Here is a 15,440-nt window from a genome sequence, read left to right as displayed (position 1 = left end):
ACTGGCTGTACACAGATGTGGATCTAAAGGAGGAAGTGCGTGACTTTCATCTTCTCTTGATAATTTTATGTTGATTACAAATTATACAGATGGAAGGAATGTAAAATAAAGTGTAATGAAGGCCAAGAAAAGCAGGGGATAGCATACTTCAATGGCTGAGAAAACCAATTTTGTAATCAGAAAGACATGTGTTCAGAGTTCCTCAAATTATTAGCCATATGATCTTTGGCAATTTATTTAACTTCTCTCAGTTTGTTTTCTGAAGGACACTTAGTACTCCTATTTCACTAGGTTATTATTAAAATTAAGTAAGAAAATATATAAAAGTCCTTGTCACAGTGTCTTGAACATAAGCGCTAAATTATTATATTTGGTCAATGATATTATTACCTTTCTTTATAATAAGCAGTCAAGTTATCATTCCTTAGTTATTGTCGTTGCTATTACTACCATAATTATTAAGAAAAGAAATAAAACAATTGATCTGTGGTATTCAGTACTCACTTTTGGCTAATTTCAACTGAGTTTCCCTCTGGCCCACTCCTTCCCTAGCAATAAAGAGTGTGGTTATAGAATTGGGAAAATTTGAGGAAATGTTTTCCCTGTTGTGCTGAAAGATAGAGCTTTAGCCTGAGCTGAACAGAGTAAAGGAGTTGCCAACTCCCTCTTAGAACAATATCCTCTCCCAAGGATGGGTAAGTTAGTGATACCGACATTGGCTAAGCCTTTTAGAGAAGGCCTACCTACAGATCTCTAATCATTGGTAATGGTCTACAGTACACTTGTTCCTGCTTCTTTGGGGAGAGGGTCAGAGTTGGGGGGAGCAGGGCTTGTGGGGGGAAGTGTCTTTCTTTGACACACGGTGTTCGGTGTTGACTTGCTCAGGACATAAGTGATTAAGCTTTCTTTTGTCTAGGGTCCTAAGTCTCCATCCGCACACACTTGATGAGTGAAAATGTTTCTCGGGGACAAAACCTTTTATGGAAAGAGCAGTGCCCTCTGCTCGCATTCCTAAGCCTCCATTGGTAGGCTTGGTGGCATCTCGCCTTAAGTGTAGAACGTTCCTTTTGGGTAGAATCCTGGGGGAATCATAAGAATCATGACATAATAGAGTCTTTCCTAGACAGCAGCGAGAAGGCTCAGTGACTCACTGCTTCAATCACAGCATGGAAGGAGGGGCTCCAGGGATGTGAGTGAGTAGTGGGACTCCGGGGAAACCCTGTTGAACTGAGGAGCTGCCGGGGTCCCTGTGGCCATTATTTATCCACCATGTTCTAATTATGATTTTCCCTACTAGCCACCTCAACTACTGTCGCTGCCACCACAGAGCCAGCCGTCGTTGAGTCGGGGCATAACAGAAGCAGGGACCAGCGCCAAGACCAGGGCTGGTGTGAAGAGACCCGAGGTCACCATGGTGGGCAACCAGCGCTACGTAAAAGTCTACACCCTGAAAGATGAACAACAGTGGGTCATTCTAGACACAGGGTACATCTCATCCACTTATGAGGAGGGGGCCCAGGCCATGTTTCTGCTAGTTAGATCCAAGTCCGATGACTCACTGATCTTGGAGTCAAAGATAAATCCAGACATGTACTATGAGAAAGATGGAACGTTAATTTTTTGGTTTGAGGCTGAGAACCGTGGTACAGCGATACATTTCCAGGACACAGCAATTTGTCATAAGGTCTGGAAAGCCATTTGCCAGGTTCACAGTAAAGTCCCATGTGTCGAAACGATACATGACATCATGGATGAATCAGAAGCCAAAGAGGGTGATGACTCGCCAAAAACCAGTGAACTGCTCGACCTGCCAAACTGCGAACTCGATAAACTTGGAGAGATTGTTGACTTAGTTACCTTGAGTCTCACCTCACCTATGGATAAAGAACTCCTGGCTCTGCTCTTGGAAAGGGAGGACTATATTCAAAAACTACTGCAGTTGTTCCACACTTGTGAGAACCTAGAGTATACTGAAGGCTTATACCATTTGCATGAAATTATTAAAGGAATCTTATTCCTCGACAATACATCTCTGTTTGAGATCCTGTTTTCTGATGAGTGTATCATGGATGTGGTGGGATGCCTTGAATATGACCCTGCTTTGGCTCAGCCAAAAAGGCATAGGGAATTCTTAACCCAAAATGCACACTTCAGGGAAGTTATACCAATAACAGACAGTGAAATTCGACAAAAAATACATCAGACATACAGGGTACAGTACATTCACGACATCCTTTTGCCTATACCATCCAAGTTTCAAGACAATATTCTTCCTAATCTTACAAGTTTTATTTTTTTTAACAAGGTTGAGCTAGTCAACATGTTGCAGGAAGATGACGAGTATTTGGCTGAAGTTTTTGCACAGATGAGGGATGAGACCACAGATGATGATAAACGGCGTGACCTGGTATTTTTTTTAAAGGAATTCTGTGTATTTTCTCATCTATTACGTTCTGAAAGCAGGTGTGCACTATTCACAACACTGACAGAATTGGGAATTCTTCCTGCTCTTAAAATTGTAATGGGCATGGATGATTTGCAAATAAGGTTAGCTGCTACTGATATACTTGGTGATCTAGTGAAGTATACTCCATTCATTGTCCAAAGATTTATGATGGACGAAGCCCAGCAAAGTGAAGATGGCAAACTTTTCACTAATTTAATAATTGAAAAAATGATCTGTGATACTGACTCTGAGCTAGGAGGTGCTGTTCATTTAATGAGACTTCTTCGTGCTCTACTTGATCCAGACAACATGCTGCCAACACATAGAAAATGTAAAAGAAGTGAATTTCTAAATTTCTTCTATAGACATTGTATACATAACTTCACAGCACCACTTTTGTCAGCTACTTCAGAAGATATATGTGAAGAGGATAATATAGTTGGATCTGACAAAAACAACAAAAATTGCTTCAATAATTACCAAACAGCAGAGCTGCTTGCCTTAATTTTAGAGCTGCTCACATTTTGTGTGCAACGTCACACGTATTACATAAAAACCTATATTTTGAGAAAAGACTTGCTAAGAAGAGTCTTGATCTTGTTGAATTCAAAGCACACTTTCCTGGTCTTGTGTGCTCTTCGCTTTATGAGAAGGATGATTGGCCTTAAAGATGAACTTTGTAATTTTTACATCATCGAGGGAAACCTTTTTAAGCCAGTTGTAAATGCCCTTCTGGATAATGGAACTCACTACAATATGTTGAATTCAGCTATTATTGAGCTGTTTGAATTCATAAGAGAGGAAAATATCACGTCTCTTGTTGCACATATAGTTGAAGAGTTTTATGAAACACTTGAGTCAATTGAATATGTTCAGACATTCAAAGGATTGAAGATTAAATATGAAGAACAGAAATACCGGAACAATCAACTATGGAAGAATTTGTATCCTGTACAGTATAGTAAGATATTTTGCAGAGGTGCCAGTGTCTTGAAGCACAAGGAAGAGAAGAGTTTTAAAGAAAATATAGAGGAAGGAAAAGCAGGTATGTCATCATCAGAAAGTGATTTTCAAGATCATTGTGATAAATCTGTGGAGACTGAAAAAGCAAAAGAAAATGAAGACAAGGCAGATCTTCCCCCCAAAACATCTTTGGGTGGCTCCGAATTTACTTCATTCCATTCTGCTAGTGATGCTAGTGGAGCAGGTAACCCAAACGATAGCAGCATGGTGAACTTAGTGGATTATTCAGATGACAACAAAGAAGATAAAGAAGGTGACCCGCCCCCCAGGAAAAAACTACATGTAGCTCCTAAAGTCTTAAGGGAAAACCCTTAACATTACTAAACTCTACATTACTAAAGCTGTGTAAAACATTACTAAAACATCAAAGCATTAATAAAATTCTGTAACATTAGCTGAAACATCTGAATCCAAATCTTTCTCATGTGAACTTATAACTATTCAATAAGTAGCAAAGATGCTCAGTGTTATCATCTAGGAGAATTTATTTCTGTAAAAACCAAACTTCCTAGAATTCAAAAAAATAAAGAAAAGAAAAAAGCTAACCAGAACCTGAGCGATAACTTCTTAGCAAGAAAAAAAGTCTTGCTTGAGGGGAGAAAACAGGTTGATAATCTAATATTAATGTAGTTCTGTTTCAGGGGTATATATTAGAAACAACTGTTAACAGTATAACATTATTTGCCCAGTGGTTCTGGCTATGGTTTTCTTTTTTCAGTTGCCTTCTTTGAAATAAAAATTTACATTCATGTTTATGTGGAAAGCTAAGTCAACTGTAATAAAAAATAAAGGTACGCTATTCACATTTCTGTGAAGATTTGACAAAAATTCACCCTTATGAGTAATTAGAGGGAAGTAACTTTTGGTATGTATTTTCATGAACAAAAAAGGAAGCTGGATTCAAAATGTGCTGTTCTTAGCATAATTTTTTTGTTTGTTTAGATGAGATGTGAAGAATCGGTCCAGTAGTATTCTAAAATAGTGTTCTCTAAGACCTTGGGAGTGGGTAGAAAAGAATACTTTCAACTGCCTAAATTGTGAAAGATACTTGGAAGTCATTTCCTGATTCATTAATAAAGTTGTGTCTGTCTTCAGAGCAGTGGGTAACTTTTAAAGTGTAATTTACAGAGACTAACAATTTATAAAAAATAGTGCTGAATGAAGTGGCACTTAATATGTAGAAACCATTTTGGACAGTTTTTTAAGAAAAAGTTACTTGTGTCAAAGTACACACACAGTACATGAAGTTTTTTTTCTATAAACAGGAGTAATATGAAAGGTGCTTTATTAAAGAGTGAATGCAAGTGAATTTCTAATAATAAGTTGTAACAAAGAATTAAGTGGTTTTATTTTTAGAGGTGGAAGTTAACTGGGTCCTGGAATTGCTTAAATTAAAGCAGTTTCTCCTACTTGAAGATTTTAGAGTTAATTTTATTTATGACCATGGTTTGAACAAGATAGACTGTGTAGATAGGAAGTATAGTTTTCCAGAAGACAGATATTTCTCTTGTATTAAAAATACCACTTGTTTTGTACCATTTGCTGATATTTATGCTGAGCTATACAATTCAGGAATTAAAAAGTGACCCTGTAATTCCAAAAATAAAAGAGACCATTTTAAATGTACTATTATGCCATAGGAGACACATCTTATGCAAAACTGAGAGATTGTTGTGTTAGAGCTACAAAAAGAGTGTATTCCTAAAACAACAAATAATCATTTCATCATCAAATATAAAGTCTGATAAAGTGTGGACATGACCTCAGGAGATATAATCAGACATTACTGAGGACATGACAGGGGAATGTTATCTGTAGTACACACATTTACAGGCATACACAGAGTTTTATCTGAAAAAAATATACTTAACTCTTTGTTTTGGTGGTAGTAGCTCCAGTTCCTTAGCAGAACAGATATTTACAACCAGACAGAGAAAAACAATTCTTTGGTGCTCTCTCTGCTTATTCTCTTCTCTTCAGCTAGTTTTAATCAGCCATAAAAAATGGACACTAGGAAAAAAAATGAATATTTGCATTTCTTGTTGTATTGTCCCCAGTGAGTGTGTAAGGAAAGACGAGGGAGGGCATAGCTGTAATGGGAAGTTAATAAAAGGTAAAAATAAAAACAAGGAAAAAAGAACAAGAAAAGAAAAACAAAAGAGAAAAGGACAGGCATTCTCTTGAGCTGAGCTGTGTAACCTCCGTGAGCCCTTTTCTAGTCTCAGCAACTTAACATTAGGGAAACAACATGACAAGCAAAATGGTGCAAAGGCAGATTGCCCATCAGATGGCATAACCTACTATTAAGGGAACATTTAAGAGGGCAGCAAAACACAGACGAGCAATCCTTACTGTCTGCACACTGAGTGAAAAATTGACCAAAATGTTCAGTCTCTGTAGAAAATGTGTGTGAGACGATACATGTCAAAAATGTTTACTTTCACCTTTAAGTTGTTAAGAAGTAATTTTAAAAGTCCCCTTAAGTGGATTATTTATGAAAAGAAGAAACAGTTTGGAATGGCCTTGTACTTACAACAAAATTCAGGTGAGCGTTTTTGAAGAGGTGCCCTGGATTTGTCAAGGTTTCGGCTTTAAACGTGACTTCCAGTTACCTTTATGGCTTAGTGACTTTCTAAACACACCAACAAAGGGAGGGTGATATAACAGATAAAGCAAAAGCTTCATATTTAGACAGCCCTTGATGACAATGCAGGCTCCGATGCTTACCAGTTCCATGACCTTAGGCAATTTACTTATTTTCTCCTTTAGCCACAATCTCTCCATCTTGTCTTAAAAAATTAGAAACTATATATAAATTACCCAGAACATATTTAGTACTCAGTAAATAACTTTCAAAACTCATTATCATCATCAGGAGCAGTATAATAATTTCAAGAAGATGGAGGATAAAGTCAGGTATAAGCCCTTATATCACAAGTTATGCTCATAAATCAATAATCCTATATTCTTGATCAAATTGATAGCAACATGATACATTAAAAACTAATGAGTTCAGTTCTGGTTGGCAGACAAGTCTATGTATATGTATCATGCCTTGCTGAGAAACAACTGAAATAAAGAGCATAAAAGTAGACAGAAAAATAAACCTTCATAGCAATGAAGACAGTTGGGTGGAGTGGTGTCTGAGGTGTTAACCAAAGAGTGAGAGATGTCAGGAGTGAAGGATGGGATTGAAATTAGAAAAGTAGGAGGGAAGATGGGGAGGGCATCGAAGATTTGTAAAAGAGGCAAGAGTCACTGAGCCCGGTTCCCCTTGTCCCATCCCAGCAAGCAGGGTAGTCAACTAGAATGTGTCCCTAGATAACAGCCCGAATGTCCTTGCCCTACAGCCCCTGAGATAACAGGCAAAGCTGAAGGCCCTGTTACGGATGTTGTTGCCTCAGAGTTAAGCCCTTCTCTTTGGGGTGTTGGAGGATCCAGGATGCTGAAAGCTTACCGCCCGGAGGTGCAAGTCCGTGTTTTCAGGAGAGAGACACGTTAATGCGTGGCTCCCACCCAAGAAGTACAATCTCAAGACCATAAATGGAGCCCATGGAAAGAAAATCTTTACAACTGGCAGGCCTGTCAGGTGGTCCCAACACCAGTCAGAGAACACAGTTTGAGGATGCTAGCAGGTCAGCCTTCAAGTTCCCAGTTCAGTCACAAAAACAGCCTAGTCCTTGTTTTGGAGGGTTTGCTAAGTGCAGTCAATCCAGTTTTCTTGTTTGTCCATGCCACCAGCATGGTGGCATGACCTTAGTCCATCCCATGGAATGACTGAGATTAGGAGTCAAATGACATCCAGAGGGGTGTGTGTGATCATCCCCTGCTTCTCCTGATAGATCTCTCAGTAAGGTTAAGGGGAAGGGTGGTCAGAGCTGCTTAGCTGGGGCTGGCAGACCCAGCAGTCAGTTAAACTGAAGACTCCTGCAGGAGTTTGAGGGAGCTGCACCAGAATGTTTCCCTTGGGGAGGAAGTCTCCAGAGGCAGCTCTGAAATACATGGGTCCTTAATGCCCCTTCCTCCCCTGTGCAACCCTGGGTGCTGGGTTGTTGCTCTTCCTCCGCCTCCACAATACCTGAGTGCCCCTTTGTGGTAACTATAATGTTGCCCCTTTTTCCGTTCATTCCCTACTCTCACCCAAACTTTTTATCTAGAAGGATCAGGTGTGAGAGGCACAGGACATTTATATAAAACCAGAATTAAGTTTGAATCATGTAGTTCCCATTTTTGCCCTGCTGCCACCATGGCTATACCAGCCAGGCTGGTCTGGGGAAAGAAATATGCATCACGCCCCGAAATGGTCATGACAGAACCCTATCTTTTCAAAAGAGGCCTATATAATTTCCCGTCCCTTTAGTCCTGATTTAACGACCAAATTGCCTTACTCTGATGTAGGGCTTCTCAACGTCACAGCTGTTGACGTTTGGGGCCAGATCATTCATGGTTGTAGGAGGCTTTCCTGTGCACTGCAGGATATTTAGCAGCGTTCCTGACATCTACCCACGAGATGCCAGCAGCACACCCTCAGCTGTGACAACCAAAAATGTATCCAGAGATGCTATATATCCCTCAAGGGGGCAAAATCACCCTTGACCGTGAACCTCTAGTCCAAAGATGTGTGGAGCTTAATTCAAGGGCTTCTCTTACTTTGTGGATATTGGGTCCACATCCAGTAGGCTGAGTCATCTTCTCTTTTTACCCTCTACCTGAAAGACCCCAGTATATACAAGGGTCAGGTACATAACATACTTTCATAGAAAGAGAACGGACTTTGCTTGGAATCACAGAGATCCCAGTTCTGCTTTTCATGACAAGTGTAATCAGGGCATCTTATTTGACACCTCTAATCTCAGTTTTCTTATCTGTAATATATGGCTAACCACACTGTTATGGCTGAATTGTGTCCGCCAAAATTCATATGTTGAAGTCCTAACTCCCAGTACCCAGTCCCATACAAATATATGGGACTATATTTGGAGACTTGGTCTTAAAAGAGATAAGTTAAAATGTGGTTGTTAGGGTGGACCCAACTCCAATATAACTGGTTTCTTTAAAAGAAAGAAATTTGGACACAGACATAACATACAGAGGGAAGACCATGTGGAGACACAAGGAAAAGATGGCCACCTACAAACCAAGGGAATGGGCCTCAGAAGAAACCAACTCTGCTGACACTTTGATCTTAGACTTCTAGCCTCCAGAACTGTGAGGAAACAAATTTCTGTTGTTTAAGCCCCCCAGTCTGTGGTACTTTGTAATGGCAGCCTTAGCAAACTAATACAAATATCTAATAAGAAGAAGTTCTGCAAAAATGAAAGAATACATATCTTATGAATATCACAGAGTTATTATGATAATGAGTTCGAAAATGAGATATGACAATAGCAACTCTTTATTAAGTATGTGTTATATGTCAAGCACACCTTCTTAGGCAGTTTACCTACATTATTTCTAATTTCACAATAAACCTGCAAGGTTGATGTGATGACGAGGAGAGTGCACTTTGTAGAGAAGGAGAATGATTGAGTAAACTAAAGGGCCTCAGCCACTGTGCTCTGCAACCATTGCCCCTCTTTCTCCCAGGCTGCACTTGCTAGCCAGTGGTTAGCACGGCGTGGGTACTAAAACAGGCTTGTTCCTGGAAGAAGAGAAACTCCTCTGACTGGAGACTTTGACTTGAGGACTTTCTGAAGGCCTTCCTGAGCATTCTTAAACTGCATGGTGATCTAGGATGCTGCCATCATTCTCTCTCTCCGTCACTTGACATCAGAGTGTATCATGATCCGACGGCTCTTCCAACATTCTCCAGCTTGCTCTCCATTGCCTCTCATTAGCTTTTCCCCTAATAAAATCCTTGCATGCTTAATCCTCTTATGCTGACTGTTTCTTGGAGAACCTGGACTAACACAGTATGTATTTTGACTCTATTTTACAGGAGAAATAGAGGCACACAGAAGTGTGTTCCCAGAGTTGCATAACTAGTACTAGTGAGACTATTCAGATATGTTTGTTTAACTCCATAGACTGATTCTGCTACATATAACGTGTCTTGAAATATATGGTGAAAGTACTTTAAACATTAAAACCATTATATGCACCTACCATATAATATATATTTATTAATAATAAAGTAGAAATCTGAAATCAATATCTCATGTCTTTGAACAATCTATGCACATAAATGGTAACAATGTCCCTCTTTCTGCTTTACCCACACTTCCAAATGTTAAGCTAACACTGCTTGAATTCTCCTCCATGAAACACTGTACTGTGCAAACCACTGTCATCACACTTACCACAAGAGTTGCTAAAGAGGTGACTGGTGAAATTTTCCCTCTTGCCTCAGAAGTCAAGACAGATAAAATAGCTAACTTTCACTGGGTGCTAAGCACCATGCTACTAAATACTTTATATGGGTGGTGGGACACATTGACATTAACCTTGGCGGTCCATATCACCACTTCTCATGCATTCGCTCATGCTAGAATTTAGTTGGTAATCTGAGAAAACTGGCTGGCATAGGGATTTACTTGATGTACTTAGATTAAATTTCAGCCCCATTGAAGAATGGAGGCTGGAAATAGAAATTATGTCCAATTATATACAACTTGAAATTAAACCCCTTGCATTTCAGAGTGTGTAGACTGAGTTTCCTAACCACTAGACTTGCACCAACTCATGTTCCTTTCTACCCTTCTATTGGATTGTTTTCATGTTTGTTTGTTTCTCTTTTCCCCTGTATTGCTTTCCAAGGCATTTTTTCAATTCTAATCTGGTAATTAGTTACCTTTAAATTGTAACATGCACACTTTATTTTATAAAGACTAAATTTAATCAGTCTCTCCTTCCCTGGAATAATTAAAGGAAATTGTTTTATATGCATAATCTCTCTATAGTATTTCATGTGATTGCTGTTCTGCTATATTTGCCAATTTTAGCTGTTTTCACTAGAAGGTTTTTCATCTCCAAACTGTTGGAATCAGAAGCAAACCAAATTTGAGATACATTATTTCCTGCTCTCACTGCAATGACTAAAGTAAACAATTATGCAGGTAGTATTTGGAGAACACTGCAGAAGACTACTTTGGTTGGAGAGTTACTATGGCAACCCTTCAGAAAAGGAGGACCTTATGGGCCGAGGAGCCTGATAAGCTACCCCATAATATTGGGTTGCTGTACACATTAGGTACCTGAAATCTAAGATCTATCATTCCTACAGTTTGCTCAGGAGCTCATCCTTATCAGTCTGATGAACATGAATTTGGTGTTCAACGGATTTTATATGCATATACTCATAACAAATTCATATTATAGTTATGTGTGTATGTACATAAAATATATACTATGTAACATTGATAGACATTTACTCTTTGTCTTTTCCATTCTCCCTCCATTTCCCTGAGAATTATTCTAAATTTCCAATAGGAAATTCAACTTCCAATTCTTAGCCAAGCACTTGGAGTGAGATTGACCCTACCCCATCACCAGCCCCAGGGACGTATTAGTGTATGTATTCCTTGACATTTGCCACTGATACATGGATAGATATACAACAAAGACAGAGCAAATGAAATGCATAAGTTCTAGGAATTCTATTCTTCTGTGAGATCTACTTGAGAAGATTCTCTTTGCTGCTGGATGTAAATGAGAAATGTGTCGCTTTGGGAGCCGGTGGCAGCCATAATTTGAGAACAAGGGAAAAAACATACTGCAGAAGAAACCAGTAGCAAAGAAGCAAGGCAGATAATTGTATAGAGAGAAATCCGTCTACAATATTAATCCCTAAATCAAGCTGCACCTAAAGCTTTACTTTTGGATTATTGAATAACCAGAGAAAATGTTTCCTTTGTAATTTAAGCTGATTTACATTGGGTTTTCTATTATCTGACATATTCTGAGAATATTACAGGTGAACTCTGTTTAAGTGTCAAAGATAAAAATTAACTACAATGTTATTTTAACCGCTTCAGGGCACAGAGAAAAAGAATGTCCAAACACTTCAAAAACTGGATTGGAATTTTACTAGAAAAAAAACAAACAAGAAGATTCCCCAAAGAAAATTTTAATTCATATTGAAGCAAGTTCCTAAATAAAATACCACCAGTTGTAGCCTATCAGTACATCATGACTATTTTTCTAGTGAGTAAGGTGTTTTTTATATTACTATTACAAATAAAAATATTCATCTCGTAGAACACTAAAATAATTATAAAATTTAATACCCATTTCTGATAAAAAGTTAACACTTTCTTAACTGTGTGTAGCATGTATCCATAGAGATGATATGTAGCCAGTACGTACATACTGGTAAGGCATACTAGGTAGTGTACAATTTGACTGGTTGCTCAGTGCTCATTGATAGAGGTCAAAGTCTGTTGGGTAGGTGCTGTAGTATGTTTTGAATTTCATTCCATTATACAAACTGGTGTGTGTTAATGTGTGTGTATTAATGTAAAATATGTTCTATATGTGTATATGAAAATCAGAATCATATTTAATGGTGAATCCTTAGGGAAATATCTATTATAGTCAAGAGCAAGATAAAAATACCACTAACCAGTCATTATTTTACATTGAACTGTTGCTCCTAGCCTATCCAATTAGATAAGAAAGGTAGAAAAGAGAGCTATAAATTTTGGGAAGAAGAAAGACATATTATCTTTTTCAGATTTTATTATTGTATACTTTGAAGATCCAAAAGATCTGAAAAACAAAAAGAGAATTGAGTAAGGGTGTTGATTATACAATTAGTAAATGACAGCCAGTAACTTTCCCTTATCTTTTCCTTTAAGCACAGTAGCTACTTAAAATTAAATGTCTATAATAAATATAAGAAATGTGTAAAACCTATATGAATAAAGCCTTAAAGTTTCTTAAGACACATTAAATCCTTTACTAAGATTTTTAATAAAAATCCTTTAATAATAACATGCCTTGATTTTGGACAGGAAATTAGCATTGTGAGGAATTCCATTTTCCAAACATAAGTTCATTAATGTAATGCAATCCAAGGAAAAGTACTACGAGGATTTCATTTTTTTAATATAAGATTATTCTGAAATTTATCTAGAGATATTACTAGTTGAGAGTAACATGGACTTTTATGAAAAAAATAATGTTAGAGGATGACTTCTACTAGATATCAAAATATGTAAGTCCAATTTAATAAAAACCTTACTGTACTGGTGCAGCAAGAAAGAAACATTTCAGTGAGAAGAATAAAATTTAGAGATATATTTATGGGGTTTCTCATATGCTAAATATGGGGTAAGCTAAGTTATGCAAACATGGTGTTGGTTCAGCAGTCTAGACACTAACAGAAAAATGAGACTTTATCTTATATTATTAAAATAAATTTTACAGAAATACAATATTTCAAGAAAATAAATCACAAAACTACTACTTTATTTTGTGATTTTACTAATCATAGGTGGTAAAGACTTCTTTTTTCATAATGACAGGAAATCCAAGTGGTGACAAAGGGAAAGACTGATATATTTGATGACACAAAAATGTTCTGTGGTAGTGGGAAATAAGCCAAATATATATCTGTTTTTCTATGGGTTATACTTTCTTTTTTACAATCAAAGAAGAAAAACATAAATGACTAAATTTACTGGTAGAAAAAATGTAAATTAGCAGTTCACAGAAAATGAAATACCAAAAACCAGTAAACATGTAATCCTATAGTCTGTGGCAAGCTGAAAAAGATACGCTCCCCCAAAGGTATTTACATCTTAATCTCTGGAACCTGTGAATATTACTGTATATAAATAACAGTCTTTGCAGATGTGATTAATTCAGAATTTGGGGATGAAAAGATTTTCCTGGGTAATACAGGTTGGCCCTAAATGCAATCCCATGTATCCTTACAAGAGGGAAGGCAGAGGGAGGTTTGACACATGTACAGAGGAAAAGATAATGTAAAGCCTGAGCAGAGAAAGATTCGAAGTCTTAGTCTTGAAAACTGGGATAACGTGGCCACAAGCCAAGGAATGCCAGCAGTCACCAGAAGCTGGAAGAGGCAAGAAACAGATTCTCTCCTAGAGCCTCTGGAGAGAATGCAGCCCTGCTGACACATTGATTTCCCCCCATGATGCTAATTTTTGAACTTTTGTCCTCCAGAACTGTGAGAGAATTTTTTTGGTTTTTTGTTATTTATTTATTTTGACCGTGCCACACGGCATGCGGGATCTTAGTTCCCTGACCAGGGATCGAACTCGTACCCCCTGCAGTGGAAAGGCAGAGTCCTAACTACTGGACCGCCAGGGAGTTCCCTTTTTGTTGTTGTTTTAAGTCCCCCAGTTTGTGGTGATTTGTTACAGCAGCCACTGTAAACTAATCCATGCCCTAACAATTAAAAATATAAATTAAAATAACAATGAGATATTATTTTACATTTCTGGGCAAAGATTTAAAACCTTGGTGAAGTATGGTGATAGAAGAAAAGTGGGGTACTTTTATTCTATTCCCCTGCAATTTTGAAATATGCATAGAAAGAAACACAACCCTTGATTCATATATTATCTTCTTGGAACTTTTCCTAGTAACATATTCAGAAACAGTGAAGAGACAAATGTACCTTGATACTTACTGCAGCATTGTTTAGAGTAATACATTCTGTAAGTAGCTTAAATGTCCATCACCGAGTGACTAGAATTACACATTATAGCATACTATGCACATACGTTATATTATTTGAAATGAGATTTTTTTTTCTGAAAGGTTTTTCTTTAATTGAAGTATAGTTGGTTTACAATGTTGTTAGTTTGTGGTGTACAGCAAAGTGATTCAGTTATATATGTATATTCTTTTTCATATTCTTTCCCATTATGGTTTATTACAAGGTACTGAATATAGTTTCCTGTGCTATACAGTAGAAATGACATGAGATTCTTTTGTCTCAGTTTCAGCTGAGGTCCTAACACTGGACAACAAAACAATTGTTGCCAAAGTGAGGCACTAGTCCATTTATGCAGTTCACATAAAGAAGTTGTATGAAAAAAGGTTTTGTGACTCACACTTGAGACTTTAAATTGAAGTAAGGTAGAGAGGGAATTTCTTTGGAGATGTTTGCTATAGGACTCTCATACTTCTTCTTATTTCTTCATTACACTACTCTTTGGAAAGAGAGGACAAAGGTGCTTTTCATTGCTATTCTAGTGAGAGGGGCTTTATTTAAGGAAACCAGCTGAAGATTTTGAAAAGTGTCCACTGAAGTTTGGGGAACACAGTGCCCTGGCGTTTGACTCATACCTGAGAGTTCTAAAGAGGCTGTGGAATTATCCAGAGAGAAAAGTTCTGTTTGCTATTAGGAGCAAACAGAACTTCCACCTACAGAATGCACAAGCCTGTGAGTGTGTTTTCCACAAATTGGTATGTTGATATGCCATCAGAGAGCTAGAGAAAATAGCTTGAAGCCATCTTAGCAGGAACTTGGCCCAAAATAGCTACCTGAAAGAGGGCAGGAGCTCCAGTCTGGAAAGTCTATGGAGTAGCTTACCAGACACCAGGGAACTTAAGAGCCATCACACATCATGCGGATGAATTTCTTAGAAATCCCTAAAATCACCCTAGGAGTAAATAAGCTGTCTTTGAACAGCTGGCAAACCCAGAGACTGCTGGCTGAATATATCTGTACTCTAACCCCACTCCCTTCCTGGAATGGCCAGAAACTATATAGCTAGTTAGGAAAAGAAGAGATGTGGGAGAGAGAGAGAGAGAAAACTGATTGTCTTTGCAGATATTCCCCCCGAAACAAAATCAAGTTAAATCAAACTTGGAGGTTCATCTTGGGAGGTTCATCACACTGAACAATTTATTGTTTAAATGAGACAGGCATAGTGTCTAAAACGTACCAGAGGACTATTGCTATTAATATCTGAAAGTGACTGGAAAAGTTATCACTATTATCCAAGAGGCAGGCAAGAGAGTCCACAAAGCAGGTAGGATGGTGTCGACTGAAAAA

At 37.9% G+C, this 15,440-nt stretch overlaps 1 protein-coding gene across 1 annotated transcript; it reads left to right on the top strand.

The window, feature by feature from the left end:
- The first annotated feature begins 1,411 nt into the window (after positions 1-1,411).
- Positions 1,412-3,934, top strand: LOC101276126 (serine/threonine-protein phosphatase 4 regulatory subunit 3B-like). Its single transcript, XM_049704550.1, has one exon. The coding sequence runs from the start codon at positions 1,412-1,414 to the stop codon at positions 3,782-3,784; it is 2,373 nt and encodes a 790-aa protein (XP_049560507.1). The 3' UTR covers positions 3,785-3,934.
- Positions 3,935-15,440: the final 11,506 nt, after the last annotated feature.

This window comes from Orcinus orca, chromosome X (assembly GCF_937001465.1).
Source record: "Orcinus orca chromosome X, mOrcOrc1.1, whole genome shotgun sequence".
Lineage (NCBI taxonomy): Eukaryota > Metazoa > Chordata > Mammalia > Artiodactyla > Delphinidae > Orcinus > Orcinus orca.
The sequence above is the reverse complement of the archived record's forward strand: the minus strand, read 5'-3'. Positions and strand labels throughout refer to the sequence as shown.

What these genes read in the sequence shown, in the direction of transcription:
- LOC101276126 (XM_049704550.1), top strand. Translation starts at nt 1,412, where the DNA reads ATGGTGGGCAACCAGCGCTACGTAAAAGTCTACACCCTGAAAGATGAA.